Source organism: Oncorhynchus tshawytscha, linkage group LG05 (genome assembly GCF_018296145.1).
Source record: "Oncorhynchus tshawytscha isolate Ot180627B linkage group LG05, Otsh_v2.0, whole genome shotgun sequence".
Lineage (NCBI taxonomy): Eukaryota > Metazoa > Chordata > Actinopteri > Salmoniformes > Salmonidae > Oncorhynchus > Oncorhynchus tshawytscha.
This window is the reverse complement of record NC_056433.1, coordinates 60,464,961-60,487,401: the sequence shown is the minus strand read 5'-3', so window position 1 is coordinate 60,487,401 and position 22,441 is coordinate 60,464,961. Positions and strand designations below refer to the sequence as shown.

General features: G+C 43.7%; 1 protein-coding gene across 2 annotated transcripts in view; it reads right to left on the bottom strand.

Annotated features, from left to right (window-relative positions):
• Positions 1-5,896: 5,896 nt before the first annotated feature.
• LOC112251026 (xenotropic and polytropic retrovirus receptor 1 homolog) overlaps positions 5,897-22,441 on the bottom strand; it is an 85,095-nt gene continuing 68,550 nt past the window's right edge. For both annotated transcript variants that reach the window (XM_024421652.2, XM_024421650.2), the window contains exons 9-15: positions 19,969-20,148; positions 17,426-17,594; positions 15,958-16,152; positions 6,792-6,958; positions 6,559-6,698; positions 6,222-6,443; positions 5,897-6,080 (exon numbers count right to left, since the gene is read on the bottom strand). In XM_024421652.2, the coding sequence (XP_024277420.1) occupies positions 6,020-6,080; positions 6,222-6,443; positions 6,559-6,698; positions 6,792-6,958; positions 15,958-16,152; positions 17,426-17,594; positions 19,969-20,148 (1,134 nt within the window). In that variant the 3' untranslated portion in view covers positions 5,897-6,019. The remainder of the gene's footprint in view (positions 6,081-6,221; positions 6,444-6,558; positions 6,699-6,791; positions 6,959-15,957; positions 16,153-17,425; positions 17,595-19,968; positions 20,149-22,441) is intronic.

Sequence of the window (22,441 nt, the reverse complement as noted above, 5' to 3'; positions counted from 1 at the left end):
CCTATTCATTCCAGGGTTTCTCTTGGCATTCTCTCAACCAGCTTCATGAGTTAGTCCCCTGGAATGCATTTCAGTTAAAAGGTGTTCCTTGTGGAATTTCTTTCCTTCTCAATGCATTTGAGCCAATCAGTTGTTGTGACAAGGTAGGGGTGGTATACAGAAGATCGCCCTATTTGGTAAAAGACCATGTCCATATTATGGCAAGAACAGCTCAAATAAGCAAAGAGAAATAAATGACAGTCCATTACTTTAAGATCAAGGTCAGTCAATATGGAAAATGTCAAGAACTTTGAAAGTTTCTTCAAGTGCAGTCGCAAAAAACATGAAGCGCTATGATAACTGGCTCTCATGAAGACCCAGAGTTACCTCTGCAGAGGTAAAGTTCATTAGAGTTAACTGCACCTCAGATTGCAGCCCAAATAAATGCATCAGTTCAAGTAACAGATACAACTCAACATCAACTGTACAGAGGAGGCTGCGTGAATCAGGACTTCATGGTCAAATTGCTGCAAAGAAACCATTACTATACTGTATGTTTAGGATATCCAATAAAAAAAATATATTTAACAAAAATAAACTAAAGAACACCAATAAGAAGACTTGCTTGGGCCAAGAAACATGAGCAATGGACATTAAACCGGTGGAAATCTATCCTTTGGTTTGATGAGTCCAAATTTGAGATTTGTGGTTCCAACTGCCTTGTCTTGGTGAGATGCAGAGTAGATGAACAGATGATCTCCGCATGTGTGGTTCCCACTGTGAAGTGTGGGTGTGTTTTGCTGGTGACACTGATTTATTTAGAATTTAAGGCACACTTAACCAGCATGGCTACCACAGCATTCTGGTTTGGGCTTAGTCACACTATCATTTGTTTTTTAACAGGACAATGACCCAACACCTCCAGGCTGTGCAAGGGCCATTTGACCAAGGAGGGAGTGCTGCATCAGATGACCTGGCCTCCACAATCATCCGACCTTAACCCAATTGAGATGGTTTGGGATGAGTTGAAATGCAGAGCGAAGAAAAAGCAGCCAAAAGGGTTCAGCATATGTGGGAATTCCTTCAAGACTGTTGAAAAACTATTCCAGGTGAAGCTGGTTGAGAGAATAACAAAGAGTGTCAAGGCAAAGGGTGGCTACTTTGAAGAATCTAAAATCTATTTTAATTTTTACACTTTTGTTTACTACATGAGTCCATATGTGTTATTTCATAGTTCTGGTGCCTTCATTATTCTACAATGTAGAAAATGGTAAAAAATAAAGAAAAATTAGGTGTGTCTAAACCTTTGACTGGTACTGTATATACAGCAACACCTCCCCCATATAATTAGTGTTCTTGATTGTGTTGGGCTGCAGAACTTGGAAGTGCAACATTGTGGCTTTTCTTCTCATTCCAAAGAATTTGCCAACAAAATTCCTAACATATGTATGTATGTATGTTCAACATTAGGAAATCTCGGTACAGACAACACTATTTTTATTATGGAATGGACAAAATAAAAAAGCCAGAGCCAGGGCGACAGTTTAAAAAAATATGCGTGGTTTATAAAACCCAGATGTGACAGGATCACCAAAGTGTATACAGAAATACAAATGAGACCATCGTTAAAACCATCATAGTACAGCGTTATACACTCAACATTTACAATCTACTCTGTAAAAGGGCTATTGTAAGACATTTCCTTTCTTGTCTTTTTAAAACACAACCACATAACTCATCTTTTTATCAGTTTTCATAACGCGTTTAAAGTACATCCATGTAGTTACTATAGACACCATTAGTCTTCTACTTTAGAAAGGGTACAACAACATCAAGAAGGAAGTAAATATGCAGAGACATCAAGCACATAACATGGGATTTAGCAAGCAGTAAAATCAGCAAATCATTGAGAGGTATTACTCATGAGAAAATGTGATGTCAGGGCTTGCGTATGATTCAGGTCTTAGAAAAAACCTTTACAAAGTAACCCTCAATGTCAAAGGGTTATCACTTTCTAACCATATCTTGACATTAAAAATGGCTCAGTTGTACATAAATGAGTGAATAACTGCTAAGCAGTCATATGCATTAGAATGCTTCCATCTTAGGAAACCATTAGTATCTTGTTAGTGTCATCACTCGCTTGACTGAGGGTTGTCAACCCATAGTCCCCTCCCTCCAGTAGCCCTGGACGCAAACCCTGAGGATGAGGGAGCCAGGAAAAAATATGGAAACACCAACGAGATACAGCCAATCACAATCCAGGTTCACTTTCTACTTTTTCTCTTCTTTTTTTTTAACAAACACAATTCAACAGGTTTTACACTTAAAGAATGCAGGATTGTGAACAATCAAAATGCTCCTCAACACCTGGAATACTGCTTGTTCTAAAGCTAAATGAAAAACAATGTATGTAATCAAGGAAGAACAGTACAGCTAGAATAATCAGTATTCTCCAGATAATTAAAACAATCATTCAGATATGTACAATGGAAAACAAAAGCAGCATGCAGGCAAGACAATTGTCAGAGTGATACTTAAACAATCTCATTAAAGGTGGGAGGGAGACGTTTGTGGTCTCTGACAAAAGAGGACAGTGTTAAAGTTTTAGACTAGATTAAACAGAGTGTGTGTATCTGTGTGTGTTTTGGGGGGTAGAAGAGCTCTCTATCACTTCAAAAGGACTGAAATGCCAAAGGCGACCTTGCAGCAGTGTGCTCTTTGGTGGAAAGACTGGTTGACTAGCCTGTTCCATGTTTGTAGTGAGTGTGGAAAGAAAGTGGAAGCAACTATTCCAACAAAGAGGACACAATCAGTAGTTAGATAATTGAATTGTGTGTTTTGTGATAGTGGTTTCTATCACTACCAGACTTCATTGCACAGCCATAATTGCCATATGTCTAAGTGCATCATCACCACAGTAATGGAAGAAATCTATCACAAAGGCACACGACATTGTGTGTATTTCTTGTTGTTGATGGTGCTATTACACATTTACAACATTTTGTAGCCTATGAACTTTGCAATTTAAACAAATATTTTGTGCTGGGACCCCAACTGTCATTTCTCATTAGACGCGTCAACAGTCTAAATAATAAAGAAAAGCTAAGAGAAAGGCAAGACAAGCTCATGCTGATTGATCGACACATCAACACTGTACATCAACTACTGCATTGTGTAAACACAGTTGAGCCCCAGGGTGAAAGAGAGAGGCTGTCACACACAATGAGTGGGGAGAAAGCAGTCAACAACACACACTTATCCTTCCCTTGAAAAGCCATGAGGTCCACGATAAGGGGCTTACCCGCTTCAAAGTTACAGCTGATAGATTGTGCTTGAAAATGATATAAGTAAAGCATGCATGTAGCAAAATGAACAAACAAAAAGAGCGCTAACAATGGATGCCAGTTGAACAATTTCCATGGGGTTCTTTTTCTTGGCGAAACCAAGTAATAAAAAGTACCAATGTTAATCAAGGAACAACATATATTAAAGCAAAATCATGAGTTGTGTTGATGAGTGCATTGCCATAAAAGCATGAGAAACAGACATGTACTGTAGAATGAGTTGATAATTGATAAATCAACTTCACCTTCAACATCATTTTTGGGCACTGAGACTTGAAACTGTGAGCTAACCCAGTCCTAAACAACAGAGTAAATACTGCAGGCCCTACAACCCAAGGAGGACGGGCCTATTTAATCACGGCTATCTGATCTGAGAACTACTGTTTCACAGCATAGTTTTTCCAGGATTAAAGATCACTTGACACAGCAGGTATACGACTCGCTCACTTGGTCCCTTTTCTAGTCAACAGGCCTGACAAACCCTACCACCAAAAACCCTGACACACGCAGAGTCCCAGGGCCTATGATACTGTACATGACGCATGCATTCTATATTCAAAAGAGGTGATGCAGTAGCTTTGTTGTAAAGTTCGTAGATATTTCAGAGGAAGAATGGCAGATCAGGGTGTGGACTGTTATTTGGATAGTGAAAGTGCTAGCAGACATGACAGATGAGGATCTCCTGTTTAGCCAGGGCATCCCTCCCATGGAAAACCCATCTCAGCAGATGAAATCAATATCCTGTGAAGATGCCACATGATCTACTTGGCGGTATTACAGTCAGAGGAACCCCAGTGGAAAACCCTGATCACTGTCAGCTGATCTCGCTCCACTGCTTCTGAGAAAGTAGAACAACAGAGAAAATACAAAGTGCCCCACACAATCAGTAGAAAACACTGCAATCGAAAATGGTCACAGTGCTGTTTTAGTTGTTGAGCAATAAAAAGAGAGAATGGGATAGTATTCTTAAAAGGGTAGAGAAATGCACGAGACTCTCAGACATCTCAGTAGAACAAACAGACTATTCTTCTTAGGCTAGCTAGATGATTGATGCTACGCCAGTGAACAACATTCATTAAAATAACGCTTTAGCAGAAAAGCAATGTACAGTTATGAACATGTAGGGCACTTGAACTAAGCCAATTAGATAATTGACTTGTTTGTTTTTGCAAAACTTTGAAGTTGTAACATGGGCTGGCTAACTGATCTGTGGGAAAAGTTTACATGAGAGGGAGAATGAGCCACCTGAAATGTTCTTAGTCTTCTACGGAAACAGTAGCTTTTAGAAAACATGGCACAAGTCTAATTCAACATTCCCACCATTGAGAAACACATACATATCATTGCACAGATGCTTGAGCTATTCTCATTCTTCTAAATAATACATGGAGTACATAATAGTGCACATGAACAAATATACAAAGCAACTTTCACAGACTAAAATATGTTTAAATTATATTTTTGTACAAGTTGTTTTTGTTTGTTTGTATGAAATGCACTTTTCCTGCAAGTGCCGCCAGGGTTTTACACTGACTTTATTATTACAACTCAATAAACAAAATCAACCCAGTAAGTGGAGTAGAAAAAGAAGCAACAGGTTGAAACCAGTTGATGTTGTTGACATGCTGTGGTAAATGTTGCGATCCAGAGTCCATGCTCAGGCTTGTTATTATTATTAGTCTTTTTGATAAATATTTCTTCTCCCTGTTCATCCTAATATAATAAATGCATGTAAACAGTCGTTTGTTCTCTAATACATCTCCAAAAATGGCAAAAAACTACAAAAACAAATATACAAACAAAAAAGTATCAACATAAAGTCTGTTAAAAAATGTAAGTACTCATAGGAAAATCCCAGTGCTTGGTGGGTTTTCCAAATATGTTCCTGTGTGTATCCCTCTTTGTCTGAAGAACTCAAAACTGTGTGTGTGTGTGTAATCCCATCTCATCTATACCAATATCATATACTGAGATTGTGCTTGAATAAATTAATCTGTTTGTGTGTCACTGAATTATTGTGTGTTTCTTTGTATGTCTATATGTATTAGTGTGTATGTTTGTGTCTGCCTGCGTGTCTACCTGTGTCTGCCTGCGTGTCTACCTGTGTCTGCCTGCGTGTCTACCTGTGTCTGCCTGCGTGTCTACCTGTGTCTGCCTGCGTGTCTGCCTGCGTGTCTACCTGTGTCTGCCTGCGTGTCTACCTGTCTACCTGTGTCTGCCTGCCTGCCTCTGTCCTGTCTACCTGTGTCTGCCTGCCTGTCTATCTGTGTCTGCCTGCCTGTCTACCTGTCTACCTGTGTCTGCCTACCTGTCTATCTGTGTCTGCCTACCTGTCTATCTGTGTCTGCCTGCGTGTCTATCTGTGTCTGCCTGCGTGTTTATCTGTGTCTTCCTGCGTGTCTACCTGTGTCTACCTGTGTCTGCCTGCGTGTCTACCTGTGTCTGCCTGCGTGTCTACCTGTGTCTGCCTGTGTCTACCTGTGTCTGCCTGTGTGTCTACCTGTGTCTGCCTGTGTATGTGTATGTGTGTGTGTGCCTGTGTGTGTGTGTGTGTGTGTGTGTGTGTGTGTATATGTGTATGTGTGTGTGTGTGTGTGTGTGTGTGTGTGTGTGTGTGTGTGTGTGTGTGTGTGGTGTGTGAGGCAGCTCTGTGATGGAGTGATCACTGGGGTTGTAGAGCTGGTGCTTTGGGCTCAGCTGAAGGCCTCATCATCCGTGTCCTCAATCAACACCTTGGTGTCCTTCTTGGATGATCTGGATGAGAGAAGGAATAGACACATGGATACTGTCAGACAAACACAAGGCTAACATATACCGATTCCTGGCCATGTGGCCGTAAGTTATGTGTATTTTTGGTGTGTGTGTGTGTCTGTGCGTGTGTGAGGAGGTTCTTACTGAGAGGACAGCAGGGGGCGCCGCAGGGACAGGCTGTAGCTGCGTTTCCAGCTCTTCTTGCCCTGACGGTTCCTGACTCCGTCCTCCTGGTCCATCATCTGCTCCAGCAGCGTCTGGTCGTCAGCGTTCAGCGGAGCCACCGAGATGTCCCTCACGGCACGGAACTCACCACAGTTATTCAGGTGCTCATTCTCCAGACGGAAGAAGTTCCAGACAAAACGCCTGTGTGTGGATACAGAATGAGGTATAACATAATGAGCAGAGAGAGAGAGAGAAAGAGAGGGCAGAGAGACAGAGAGAGAAGTAGTCTGTCCAGCTCTGTGATACTGTAACCCACCTGAACACCTCTAGAGGAGCCAGAACGGTGGCCACGATGTCTCCCACAGAGGGGATGTTGGTCATGGTGGTGAGGGAGATCTGGATGGTCCAGGCAAAACGCAGGATCACGTCCTCTATGATGGCACAGTAGTAGTACGCCTGTAAAATATAATGGCGAAGTCAGGTCAGAGGACGAGTGTGTGTGTGCCGTGCTGTGTGTGTTCATGCAGGTTATGTGTGTGTGATGCTCACTTTCTGTGGGTAGACAATCTCCTCCCTAAGGAAGGTGTTCTCCCCTGCTCCACGGTCAAACAGGCCCCAGTCCATCTTCAGGTCCCAGATCAGTGTGTACAGGGAGCTGACGGCTGAGAACACCATCAGCAGGTAGAAGAACATGTCTGCATCGGAATGCTTTTGTTCTGTGAAGCACAAACACAAAGCAATGAGTCCATCATTCGTCTGTATACCGGTAGTGAAATCAAATAAATAAATACATTTTGCCCAATCTGTGTGCATTATACCTTGATAATTAAGAAGAACACATACGTTGCCTGCTTTGAACTGCGGACAGAGACAGCAGCTGGTTCATAAATGTTCGTCTCTGGTCTTCACTATCCCCACCAGAGGGAGAACTTCTACCATAAGTACTACATTTACTGAGACAGGATACCATGGATGGAACATGTCATGCTAATTCTTAGTATACTATTCAGAGGCTCTTGAAACAACATGTTGATATGTCCTTCAGTTTGGCAATTCACTACTAATAAAAAGTATATTTATTATGTTCTAATTTCATCTTGACGTCATGCCAGTTAGAATGTGTAGTGGTAACCAGCTCGGCAGTAGTGTCATGTTGATTTCCCTGTATCATAGCTGTGTATTTTGACTGGGCCAGACTCCCATGCTGCTCCAGCAACAGCCTGAATGCCTGGGGGATTATTGATGACTGAGGTATTCTAGTCTGATCTGCCTGCCCCCCCGCTGTGACAGAACAGTGTGGCCTGACACAGAGACTCACACACCAACAGGACACCCAGGCCTGGAAGACACGTTACGCAATGTGACGCAACCACTCTTATGACAACTATTCACACCCAACTATTCACACCAGCCTCCTTTACCCAGGTGGAGAGTTCTGACTGAACTGAAAATGACTATGGTGAATCCCCTGGGTAAGGCTACTGTGCGTCTTAGAATAGTCTGTTGTATTGTTATTTTTCCCCATGAAGGAATATGACCAGTAAGTAACAGCAGGTGTGTGTGTGTGTGTGTTGTGTCTGTATACCTGTGTGTGTGTTATGTGTTTGTGTTCATATGTAGTGTATGTGAATGTGTGTTGGTTTTGTGGTGAGTGACAGTCTAGTGTGCGTGAGGGTGTGTACATACAGTGTGTATATATAGTCTTGTGAGTGTGCATAGAGTCAGTACAAAATAAGGTCAATTCAGATAGCCTGGGTAACCATTTAATTAACTATTTAGCAGTCTTATGGCTATTTAGCAGTCCTATGGCTTGGTGGTAGAAGCTGTCTCGGAGCGTGTTGGTCCAAGAGACGACGCTACAGTGTGTGCATGCATGGTTGTGTGTGCGCTGACAGACTGGTTAGATACACAGTCTGACCTGACCACACACAGACTCCAGCAGGGCTGAGACAGGGACAGTGCCATCCGTCATGGTCTATGCCTCCCACATACTGCCACCAGGGCGCCAGGAAAGTAACAGGGTACATTTTTCACAGAGAATTACATTGGTCCCTCTAGCCCTGCTCTCACCCTACAGTGGGTTCTGCATCAGGCTACCTCATCTAGTACCGTGTCCCCGCATTAACCCAGTATTACTAATATGAGAAATATTTCCTGATGAGGTTTATCCCTCAAGCTTAAATGTTTTACGTCTCCCTTAAAAAAGTACTTTTGATATGTTCACAGCAGGCAATAGGGATTACATACATTATACATTACATACTCATTCAAGTTTGCAGGACAAACTTGTGTCCCAAAATGTGTAAATCCAGAATGAAGGAAAACTGGAGCATCCTAACACCACCAAACTACTGCATCAACAAACAATTACAGATACAGATAGATTGTACAGGTGCCTCAAAGCTGGGAAACTGAGAAATGACAAAGCAAAATGACAAAGAGAAAACAGATTTTTATAAATGTTTGTAATTTATAATAATAAAAACCTGGAAATATCACATTTACATAAGTATTCAGACCCTTCACTCAGTACTTTGTTGAATCACATTTGGCAGCGATTACAGACTCAAGTCTTATTGGTTATGACGCTACAAGCTTGGCACACCTGTACTTAGGGAGTTTCTCCCATTCTTCTCTGCAGATCCTCTCAAGCTCTCTCAGGTTGTATGGGGATCGTCGCTGCACAGCTATTTTCAGGTCTCTCCAGAGATGTTTGATCGGGATCAAGTCCGGGATCTGGCTGGGCCACTGAAGGACATTCAGAGACTTGCCCAGAAGCCACTCCTGCTTTGTCTTGGCTGTGTGCTTAGGGTCATTGTCCTGTAGGAAGGTGAACCTTCACCCCTGAACATTCTGAATGTTCTGGAGCAGGTTTTCATTAAGGATCTCTCTGTACTTCGCTCCGTTCATCTTTCCCTCCACCCTGACTAGTGTCCCAGTCCCTGTCGCTGAAAAACATCCACACAGCATGATGCTGCCACCACGATGCTTCACCGTAGGGATGGTGCCAGGTTCCCTCCAGACGTGACGCTTGGCATTCAGGCCAAATATTTGGTTTCATCAGACCATTGGTTTCATCAGACCAGAGAATCTTGTTTCTAATGGTCTGAGAGTTCTTTAGGGGGCTTTTGGCAAACTCCAAGCGGGCTGTTATGTGCCTTTTACTGACGAGTGGCTTCCATCTGGCCACTCTACCATAAAGGCCTGGTTAGTGGAGTGCTGCAGAGATGGTTGTCCTTCTGGAAGCTTCTCCTATCTCCACAGAGGAACTCTTGAGCTTTGCCAGAGTGACCATCAGGTTCTTGGTCACCTCTCTGACCAACGCCCTTCTCCCCAGATTGCTCTGTTTGGCCGGGCGGCCAGCCCTAGGAAGAGTCTTGGTATTTCCAAACTTCTTCCATTTATGAATGATGGAGGCCACTGTGTTCTTGGGGACCTTCAATGCTGCAGAAATGTTTTGGTATCCTCGACACAATCCATGGCACGGTTTTTGCTCTGACATGCACTGTCAACTGTGGGACCTTATATAGACAGGTGTGCCTTTCCAAATCATGTCCAATCAATTGAATGTACCACAGGTGGACTCCAATCAAGTTGTAGAAACATGTCAAGTATGATCAACGGAAACAGGATGCACTTGACCTCATAGAAAAGGGTCTGAATACTTATGTAATTCTGCATTTCTGTTTTTGTTCTTCTAAAAAATATATATTTATTTTCTTTTGCCCCCAAATTCATGGTATCCAATTGTTAGTAATTACTATCTTGTCTCATCGCTACAACTCCCGTACGGCTGGGGAGAGACGAAGGTCGAAAGCCACGCGTCCTCCGAAACACAACCCAACTAAGCCGCACTGCTTCTCATCACAGCGTGCATCCAACCGGAAGCCAGCCATGTGTTGGAGGAAACACCGTGCACCCGGCGACCTTGGCTAGCGCGCACTGCGCCCGGCCCACCACAGGAGTCGCTGGTTCGCGATGAGACAAGGATATCCCTACCAGCCAAACCCTCCCTAACCCGGACGACACTAGGCCAATTGTGCGTTGCCCCATGGACCTCCCGGTCGCAGCCAGCTGCAACAGAGCGTGGGCGCGAACCCAGAGTCTCTGGTGGCACAGCTAGCGCTGCGATGCAGTGCCCTAGATGCCCTAGACCACTGCGCCACCCGGGAGGCGTGCAAACATTTCTTAAAAACTGTTTTCGCTTTGTCATTATGGGGCGCATTGTGTGTAGATTGATTATATATATATATATATACCTAGCAATAATACCATTTAAATAAACAATGCAAACATAATCCAGATATTTTTTCAATACATTTCAGTACGCGCAATGTTACGGACTGGAATATATGGTGGGCCGGCGCAGTGCGCGCTAGCCAAGGTCGCCAGGTGCACGGTGTTTCCTCCAACACATGGCTGGCTTCCGGTTGGATGCACGCTGTGATAAGAAGCAGTGCGGCTTAGTTGGGTTGTGTTTCGGGGGACGCGTGGCTTTCGACCTATATATATACATATTCCAGTCCGTAACATTGCGCGTACTGAAATGTATTGAAAAAATATCTGGATTATGTTTGCATTGTTTATTTAAATAGTATTATTGCTAGGTATTACTGCACTGTTGTAGCTAGAAACACAAGCATTTAGCTGCACCTGCGATAACATCTGCTGTGTATGCGACCAATACAATTTCACTTCATTTGATATGATAGATCTGAAATCAAAAAACGTTGAATATGATCACATAAGATACCACTCGTCCATCACTAAGCCTTTCTGGTTGGCCTCAAGGGCTCTGTAGGACTGATATCTAGTGTGGGTGGCTAGTCATTGATCTGGAGCTAAATAGAGGACAACGGCGGTCACTTGCTTCTGTCACGCTCACTAAATGTTTGTGTTTAGCAGGAGCCTAAGCGGTTAAAAGACATTTAAGAGTGGGATGTTGCCATGACAGGCTCAGGACAGGCCTCCCATTGAAGGTTTTAATAAGCACCTGGGAACCCGGGAAAAGCAATCATCTGTCTCTGGGTTGTTATCTGCTGCGGTGCTGCCTGCCTGGGATGTCTTGTACTGCTGTTCAGGTGATAAAGAATCTATTACCTGCCTGCCCCATCACTTTCACCACCCCCCTCTCCTCACAGAGCCTATCCAATCAGACACTGAGACCTAGCAAGACAAACAAAGGTTATTGACTCAGGGAAAGTGGCCTCGAGTTGAATTCACACGGCTGATTGGTAGTGAGATAGTGAGTCTGTGTTATATATATTAGTACCTGCCTGGGTGGAGTATAATTTCTATGGATATGGATTTACATTACAGATACCGGTAGTTATATCTCAACACCACCTACAACTGAATATGATGCTTGATCATAATAGGCAGCATGTCTCAGAGAGATAGTGTTGTTGTAACAGGGTTGAGGCAGAGTTCAGTGGGTATCATGACCCTATTAATTGGTTAGGGGAGTGTTAGAACGTTGAGCTCTTTCCTATGCAGTGGTTCTGGCAGCTCCGTGTGTCCATAGACAACAAAATCCTTCTCAGTCAGCAAGCCATGGCCTGGCCCTGGGTCTCATCTCTATTCCAGCAGCATCTGCCAGAGATGTGTTTCGCCGCAGGAAGGTTATTACAGCTCACTCTCCTTGAGCAAGTCCATCCTCTTCCCCTCTTCCACTGCTGCCCTCCCTCCCTCCCTCCCTCCCTGCTCTCTGCTCTCCTTTCTCCTCTTATATCTGATGATCAGTTCAACTTTTTCTTTCATCTTCATTGTCGTTTTACTCTCACCTACACAGACGGTCTATTATTCCTCTATAGCATTAACACTTTTTTTATATTAATATATTTTTAAGTCTTAGGAACATTTTCCCTCTGTCTCTCACCTAGTCCATGTCTTCTACCTGATGATCCATTGTCCCACCCACACTCTATCGGCCAATCATTGTCTTCCCCACCAGACCAATTCTGCTATTTTGTGTTTTTTTTGCGCTGATCTTAATTAAATGTTGTTGTACATAATGTTTCCACCATTGTTTCCTATGGCTGTTAAGAGTATCTGGACATCAGAACAGCGATTAATAACCTCGATTTGGATGAAGATTTCTACTTCAAAGAGGCAAAAGTAAAAGGTCATAAGTAAATCAGAAAATGCTAATCCAGAGGCGGCACTCCTAGTGGCCTATAATTTTGATGCAGGAAAACTGAAATCTATTTTAGCTAATTTCTTGTCACATGTGCAACAAGAGGCAAAACATCTCTAGATCACCTCTACTCCACAGAAACGCATACAAAGCTCTCCCTCGCACTCCATTTGGCAAATCTGACCATAATTATATCCTCCTGATTCCTGCTTACAAGCAAAAACTCAAACAGGAAGTACCAGTGACGCGCTCAATACGGAAGTGGTCCGATGAAGTGGATGCTAAACTACAGGATTGTTTCGCTAGAGCAGACTGGAATGTGTTCTGGGATTCATCCGATGGCATTGAGGAGTATACCACATCAGTCACCGGCTTCATTAATAAGTGCATCGACGACGTCGTCCCCAGAGTGACTGTACGTACATATTCCAACCATTAAACAGGCAAAGCATCAATATAGGTCTTAGATTGATTCCTACTACACCAGCTCCGACACTCATCGGATGAGGCAGGGCTTACAAATGATTATTACAAAGTGAAACCCAGCCATGACCTGCCCAGTGACGCGAACCTACCAGACGAGCTAAATGCCTTCTATGCTCTCTTCGAGGCAACCAACACTGAACCATGCATGAAAGCATCAGCTGTTCCGGGCGACTGTGTGATCACGCTCTCCATAACCGAGGTGAGTAAGAACTTTAAACAGGTCAACATTCACAAGGCCGCGGGGCCAGACGGATTACCAGGACGCGTACTCAGAGCATGTGTTGACCAGCTAAGTATCTATCATTGTCCACACACACCAACACAGATGTAAAGAAGGCACAGCAATGCCTCTTCCCTCTCAGGAGGCTGAAAAGATTTGGCATGGGCCCTCAGATCCTATAAAAGTTCTACAGCTACACCATTGAGAGCATCTTGACTGTCTGTATCACCGCTGTGTATGGCAACTGCTTGGCATCCGACCGCAAGGTGCTACAGAAGGTAGTGCGTACAGTACATCACTGGGGCCACTCCCTACCATCCAGGACCTATGCTAGGTGGTGTCAGAGGAAGGACCCAAAAATTGTCAAAGACTCCAGCCACCCAAGTCATAGTTCTCTCTGCTACTGCCCGGCAAGCGGTACCGACGCACCAAGTCTACTCTGGAACCAACAGGATCCTGAACAGCTTCTACCCAGTTGTAAATGAGAACTTGTTTTGAACTAGCCTGCCTGGTTAAATAAAGGTGAAATAAATAAAAATACCCTCAAGCCATAACACAGCTAAATAGTCAGTTAAATAGTTAACCAAATAGCTGTCCGGACTATCTGCATTGACCTTTTTTGCACTAACTTTGTTTCATCACATACGCCGCTGCTACTGTTTATTATCTGTCACTTTAGTCCTAGTTATATGTACATATCTACCTCAATTACCTCGTACCCCTGCACAGGGACTTGAATCTTGTATCCTGTGTATGTAGCCAAGTTATCTTTACTCATTGTGTATTTATTATTACTTTTATTATTACTTGCTCTACTTTTCTATTATTTCTCTATTTTTTTTCTCTGCATTGTTGGGAAGGGCCTGTAAGTAAGCATTTCACTGTTAGTCTACACCTTTTGTTTACGAAGCAAGTGTCAAATAAAATGTTTTATTTTAATTAAGCTACTACTGTACAAGAGCAGATGCCATATTGATCCTGAATAAAGTATTTTACCATACTGTCAGGCTCAATATCCTGTGGTTCTGGGGACTCTAAACTCTAAAGTCAGGAAATCCCTTTGTCCTTTTCCTACATTTCCAGGAACATCCGCTGGGACAACATACACAGCATCAGTCTTTGATTTAATTGTAGATTATTTCTACTGTAATCGTCTATTCACAGGACTGTCAAAACTGGATCTGCACAACTTCAGTCTTTAACCTGCATTCAAATTAATCCAACTCCTTTAATATATCGTAGGAGGGTACATACTATAACCTAGTAGGAGGGTACATACTAACACCTAGTAGGAGGGTACATTTTACCCTCTGCATTGAGTCCCTTTTGCATTATTTTACATTTATTGTAATGTGAATATAGCACAATTCTCCGTGGTATTGGTGTAATACTAGAATCAATGGGGTCATGAGGCAGCATCAGAGCACTACTTTGTGGATGTATAATGAAGGTGATATATCCATACACAACCTGGGAGCCCTGCCAACATTTCTTATGCTGATTTACTACCGCTGTGCCCGGCATGAACACGATCCAATACTGAGCGATGATCATCATGTGTGCTGTGCAGTGCTCTGTTCTGCTTATGAAACAGATGCTCTGTAATTTAGGTGCTAGGCTCTGGTCCACTGGGTCCAGGCCTCATTTATCTATCCCATCTACTGTATGTCACAACAGAACTGTCAAACTCTGTGGCCAAGATGCACCTCACCTCCACATTCACATCTGGCTAGACTTCAGTCGATTGGCCCATACAGCAGACATACCAACATATACTGTATACTGTGACACAGACTAGAGAGTAGAGAGTCTAGCAACAATAAAGAGCAATGGACTGGACAATTTGATAAGTATTTTCCTATTTTTAACAGTCTAACCCATATGCATCTCTTTTAGATTCTAATGACTATGAAGAACATACTTCAGATATGTATGGAAAGCCTGTGCATACACGTTTTGTAAATCTCAATTTGGTAGCCATGCCAACGCAGTTGAAAGACTGCGGGTTAAGTGGGTATGGTAGTCTGGATATTCCCTCCATCCCTACTCACTTAACGCCCCCCGACTCTACCTCTCTGTTAAAAAGGGGGGGATGAAACAGGTCTTCACACAGCATATGAAATGAAGAGGGCTCATTAGTCCAGGGTCCACAGGGCTGAAGACTAGAGGAATGGACCGACTGACGGTAGGAGGAAAAAGCCTTAATGGATTAATTTCCTAAGAACCTAAAACCTCCTCACTGCCTCCAAACTCACAGCCAAATGGAGTCAGTTTACAGAAGAAACACAAACATTGATTTAAATGTATAAAGAAAAATGAAGCAAAAATCATGCTGTGCAGTAACATTTAACATTTTCAAAGGTTGAGCGGAAGTTTAAAAGCTGGCATTTGCACAAATAAATATATAACTGTCGATGGACGAGCATATAAATAATGAAATGGCAAAAACCGCTTAGCAAACTGCTTTGAAATTATCCACTTGGACAAACATCTATGCAGCCAAGATATGAGATTGCACAAAGGCAGAATATTGAAGGGATGCTGTTGTGATAACACTTCTGAACCAGATTAATCAGCGGCTGATTGTGGAGCTGGAGAATGACAAGCCTCCCTCCCTCCCTCCCTCCCTCCCTCCCTCCCTCCCTCCCTCCCTCCCTCCCTCCCTCCCTCCCTCCCTCCCTCCCTCCCTCCCTCTCAAACCTTGTCTATGCTATGAGGCATTGACAAACAGAGAAGAAATCCAGGCAAGCCATTTGCACTCAAGGTCAGCTCTGCTTTCATTGTGTTCATACAGCTTGTGATGATCTGAGCTTCAGCATTCAGCATTCCCCTTCCTGCCCAACTGGCTCAAAAAGCTAGGTGTTTCTCCTTACCTTTGTGGGTGCTGTAGAGTGCAGCGAAGGTGACCACAAAGAAGGTGGTGGAGTATTTGCCAGCGTTGACCAGGTGAGGGAAAGCTCGCTTGGTGTCTCGGTACCGACGGAGGCACTGCACGAAACGGAACCAAGCAGGCAGACACTGGATGATGGCACGGAGACCGTAGGAGTAACTGTGGCATGTGTAATCACCTAGTGGGAATGGGGGAGAAAATTACACTTTAACAACCAAAACATTCAAACATTTATCAAACACAGCCATATTTTCTTGATGTATATGGTTTTGGTATCAACCATTCTTATAGCTTGACCTTTTGAACTGTTCTGTTAGAATGGAATGGGTTTGTTGGACTCACTGAGAGACAGCTCAAGGTCATTTGTGGACTAGCTAGCTGTAGTCCCAGTGCTTTGACTCATTGCCATACACCCACATTGTGCTGTCCTCTCTCCTCTCTCCTTCTCCCACACACACAGAATAATAATAATCACAATCATAATAATAATAATTTAGCGGGTGTTTATATTTGTCCTGTTAGAAAGTGTTTAAATCCCCCTGAGACACCTGCAGGGAGTGGGGTCACGGCCAGGGTCACCATTGTACACACACAGCAGCAGCACTCTCTACATCACTGGGGCCGAGCTTCCTGCCATCCAAGACCTCTATAACAGGCGGTGTCAGAGGAAGGCCCTAAAAATGGTCAAAGTCTCCAGGCTCATACACTGCTGCTACTGTTTACTATCTTGGCCAGGTCGCAGTTGCAAATGAGAACTTGTTCTCAACTAGCCTACCTGGTTAATTAAAGGTGAAATAAATCAAATAGAATAAAAAATCTGTCACTTTAGTCCTATGTACATATCTACCTCAATTACCTCGTACCCCTGCACATCCACTCTGTACTGGTACCCTGTTTATATAGCAAAGTTATCATTACTAACTTTTATTATTACATGTTTATTTCTCTATTTCCTTTCTCTCTGCATTGTTGGGAAGGGCCCGTAAGCATTTCACTGTTAGTCTACACCTGATGTTTACGAACCTTGTGACAAATACATTTTGATTTGACTCTCTGAATGGACAGCTAATCAACATGAGAGTCACACTGCTGGACACAAACATTTCCATTCAATTACCTCGCTGCTGATTTTTCAGGCCACAGCAGAGGGCTGCAAATTACTGAGGAGAACCATTAATAACTCATTTTCCAGACAAACAAACAGACACAGTCAGACTTGCAGACAGACAGATCCCACTGAATATTAACTGGAGTCAGAGAGAGCTAAACCATTCCACCTCAGTACATGTCTCCTAAACAAAACTGTTATAGATGAGTTTGAACAGAGCTGCTGAACCAGCATGATATATAGGTTTGGGTTACATACATTCAGCTGTTCCTTCACTGCATACCTGAAATGACAGTTCTGCACTTACAGAGCAACGGTAGGTACTCGTTATGGTCTAACTCACTGTTGAACATGGGCAGGAGGCCTTTGCGGTCGGTCCATTTGAGCTCAAAGCTGTAGAAGCAGATGAGATACTCCAGGTCCATCAGTACAATCACCAGAGAGTTGAGCTGGTCGGCCAGCCAGAAGTCTGCAAACTCCACGCGGTGGAACGGCGCCGTGAACACACGGAACTGGGAGACAGACAGACAGAGTTAGTAGTCCCATACAAGACACAGGAGATCTGATTAAATACATATGCTTCCACTGAAGGGGTGCAATGTGTGTTGGAATAGTCTGAGGTTAAGATAACATTGACAGCTCTTCTGTCTACAGTACACCTCTGCATACTAATGCCACTAGAACTCCCATGCTTGTCTCACAATAAGCCATTTAAGACATTACAAATAACCAAAGAGAAGGGACACACATGTAAAGACCTGGGTACAACCATGTATAAGAGACTTGAACACTGAGGAAGGTCATTGTCATGCAGCAAATGAGGCTGTAATGTACAGGGTATTATAAACTGGATGGATCGATCCCTGAATGCAGATTGGCTGAAAGCCGTGGTATATCAGACCGTATACCATTGGTATGACAAAACATTTATTTTTACTGCTATAATTATGTTGGTAACCAGTTTATAATATCAATAAGGCACCTTAGGGGTTTGTGGTATATTGCCAATATACCACGTTAAGGACTGTATCCAGGCACTCCGTGTTGTGTTGTGCATATGAACAGCCCTTAGCCGTGGTATATTGGCTATATACCGCACCCCCTCGGGCCTTGTTGCTCAATTAGAGTAGTGGAAGACGAGAGGGCAGAGCAGAACAGGAAGCTACTCTCCAAATGAGCTGGGACATGTTGAGGTCATGAGCCCTGCAACAGCCAGCAGTCCTATTATCTCTCTACAGTAAATGGACTGCTGGATACCTATGGAAAGCTTAATGAGGCTCTAGCTGGATTGTGTTAACCTGTCACTCATTTAACAGAGCTATTGCCACACCAGCAATAGTTTGCCCCTCACTGAGAGGTACTGCTTAGGTAGGTATATATGGATTCACATTCTGTGAATGGCTGGTGAAGTAATAGACCATATTTTTTTCCATTTCTATTTTATTACACCTTTATTTAACCAGGTAGGCCAGTAGAGGACAACTTCTCATTTACAACTGCGACCTGGCCAAGATAAAGCAAAGCAAAACAATGTGACAAAAACAACAACACAGAGTTACACATAGACAAACGTACAGTCAAAAACACAAAAGAAAAGAAACATATAAAGATCTATGTACAGTGTGTGCACATGTAGAAGAGTAGGGAGGTAGGCAATAAATAGGCCATAGAGGTGAAAATAATTACAATTTAGCATTAATACTGGAGTGATAGATGTGCAGATGATGAGGTGCAAGTAGAGATACTGGGGTGCAAAAGAGAAAGAGGGTAAGTAATAATATGGGGATGAGGTAGTTGGGTGTGCTATTTACAGATTGTCTGTGCACAGGTACAGTGATCGGTAAGCTGCTCAGACAGCTGATGCTTGAAGATAGAGAGGGATAAGATAAGACTTGATTTGCAGACAAATGATATTTTTGCTGACACAGTATTCAATCCGAGACTCCACACATGCACAAACATGACAGTCTGGGAGCAGCACAGGGTCAACTGCATGGCCATGCCCCTGGAGAAGTCTGATTTAATATAGCCTAATATGATTGGGTTTACTAGTGCTTTGGGTATGGTTTCTGTTGGGACTGGATCATGTTATCACGGGTCTGCGAATGAGACTGTGGGTGAACGGGAATGATACTCTCCCCCTCTTGCCTCCAGGGTGCTACACAGCCTCACTACGCAGCCTGACCGAGTCCCAGATTGTTTCAGTTGCAAATGTCAAACAGTATTGATTCATCCTGTTATGTATGTGAGTTAATGAAAGATTTCTACCTGGCAATATATGCCATTATTGATCTCCACACCATCTCCATACACATAAATTATAGACATACAGAAGATAAACCTTCCTCAAAATGTATTCATTGTGTAAACAAACACACCAGGCAATCTGTCTCGATTTGTTCTCTCATTATGTGTTTGTCCTCAGGTTAGTTCCTGTGTTCAGTGTGGGTGTGTGGCTCTCTAGGATGCTGCACAGGCCCCAATGGAGCCCAATCAAAGCTGGAGAGGGCTGTGGAATGGCTCGGAGGGCTGGGTAACTAAGGGATGGGGAGGATTGGAGGAGCAGCATACTGATGGATCCATCCCTGTAATGATTGCACAGTCACAGCCGCCACATCCCCAGGGACCCGCCTGCATTCTATTATCCCTCACCCCACTGGCCTCTGTCTCACACACACACTGAATCCTCCTACCTCCCATCCCAATCCCCCTAGCCAGCAAACATCAGACAAGTAAAAGACAAGCTGAATACAACAAAACACAATACAGTAGGAGAAAGATATCAAATACAGTGTTGTACAAACAAACACCAGTTGAGTCGGGTTTCATTGTACTGATATCATTGCATCATTATAATACAGTAGTCCCAGTGGAGAAGGAGCTCACCAGCAGTTTGAGCAGCCAGAAGCGGGACTTGTAGTATCCAGTCTTGAAGGGGTTGATGAGGAAGAGGAGCATGAAGCCGTAGAGGATGAGGGGGTTGACCTGCATGGGCAGCATGGTGTACTCAGAGTACAGACAGGACAGGATGCTCATACACCACAGCACCCCCAGGAACCCTGCAATCTAGGGAAGAATTCAATAGATAAAGCCATCAAACACACAATAGATTTTTTATTCAACTACCTTTATAACACTTTATATAATTTGTCCTTGGCAGTATGATCAGAAAAAAACATGTCTTCAGTGCATGTCTTCAGATTAGTATTATTGTTGAAATGTTTAATTTTCCTTATTCAGGACATTCTCCCTCTGGTGGTCACACTAGATCATTCTCTCTCTGGTGGTCACACTAGATCATTCTCTCTCTCTGGTGGTCACACTAGATCATTCTCTCTCTCTGGTGGTCACACTAGATCATTCTCTCTCTCTGGTGGTCACACTAGATCATTCTCTCTCTCTGGTGGTCACACTAGATCATTCTCTCTCTCTGGTGGTCACACTAGATCATTCTCTCTCTGGTGGTCACACTAGATCATTCTCCCTCAGGTGGTCACACTAGATCATTCTCTCTCTGGTGGTCACACTAGATCATTCTCCCTCAGGTGGTCACACTAGATCATTCTCTCTCTCTGGTGGTCACACTAGATCATTCTCCCTCAGGTGGTCACACTAGATCATTCTCTCCCTCTGGTGGTCACACTAGATCATTCTCCCTCTGGTGGTCACACTAGATCATTCTCCCTCTGGTGGTCACACTAGATCATTCTCTCTCTCTGGTGGTCACACTAGATCATTCTCTCTCTCTGGTGGTCACACTAGATCATTCTCTCTCTCTGGTGGTCACACTAGATCATTCTCCCTCTGGTGGTCACACTAGATCATTCTCTCTCTCTGGTGGTCACACTAGATCATTCTCCCTCTGGTGGTCACACTAGATCATTCTCTCCCTCTGGTGGTCACACTAGATCATTCTCCCTCTGGTGGTCACACTAGATCATTCTCCCTCTGGTGGTCACACTAGATCATTCTCCCTCTGGTGGTCACACCAGATCATTCTCTCTCTGGTGGTCACACTAGATCATTCTCTCTCTCTGGTGGTCACACTAGATCATTCTCTCTCTGGTGGTCACACTAGATCATTCTCTCTCTCTGGTGGTCACACTAGATCATTCTCTCTCTCTGGTGGTCACACTAGATCATTCCCTCTCTTTGGTGGTCACACTAGATCATTCTCTCTCTCTGGTGGTCACACTAGATCATTCTCTCTCTCTGGTGGTCACACTAGATCATTCTCTCTCTGGTGGTCACACTAGATCATTCTCTCTCTCTGGTGGTCACACTAGATCATTCTCTCTCTGGTGGTCACACTAGATCATTCTCCCTCTGGTGGTCACACTAGATCATTCTCTCTCTGGTGGTCACACTAGATCATTCTCTCTCTCTGGTGGTCACACTAGATCATTCTCTCTCTCTGGTGGTCACACTAGATCATTCTCTCTCTCTGCTGGTCACACTAGATCATTCTCTCTCTCTGGTGGTCACACTAGATCATTCTCTCTCTCTGGTGGTCACACCAGATCATTCTCTCTGTGATGGTCACACACAAACATTCTCTCTGTGTGGTGGTCACAACAGATCATTCCCTCTCTGGTGGTCACACCAGATCATTCTCTCTGTGGTGGTCACACACGATCATTCTCTCTGTGGTGGTCAAACAATATCATTCTCTCTGTGGTGGTCACACCAGATCATTCTCTCTGTGGTGGTCACACCAGATAATTATCTCTGTAGTGGTCACACACAATCATTCTCTCTGTGGTGGTCACACACAATCATTCTCTCTGTGGTGGTCACACACAATCATTCTCTCTCTGGTGGTCACACCAGCTCATTCTCTCTCTGGTGGTCACACCAGCTCATTCTCTCTCTGGTGGTCACACCAGCTCATTCTCTCTCTGGTGGTCACACCAGCTCATTCTCTCTCTGGTGGTCACACCAGCTCATTCTCTCTCTGGTGGTCACACCAGCTCATTCTCTCTCTGGTGGTCACACCAGCTCATTCTCTCTCTGGTGGTCACACCAGCTCATTCTCTCTCTGGTGGTCACACCAGCTCATTCTCTCTGTGGTGGTCAAACAAGCTCATTCTCTCTGTGGTGGTCAAACAATATCATTCTCTCTGTGGTGGTCAAACAATATCATTCTCTCTGTGGTGGTCAAACAATATCATTCTCTCTGTGGTGGTCAAACAATATCATTCTCTCTGTGGTGGTCAAACAATATCATTCTCTCTGTGGTGGTCACATCAGATCATTCTCTCTCTGGTGGTCACACTAGATCATTCTCTCTGTGGTGGTCACACTAGATCATTCTCTCTGTGGTGGTCACACTAGATCATTCTCTCTGTGGTGGTCACAC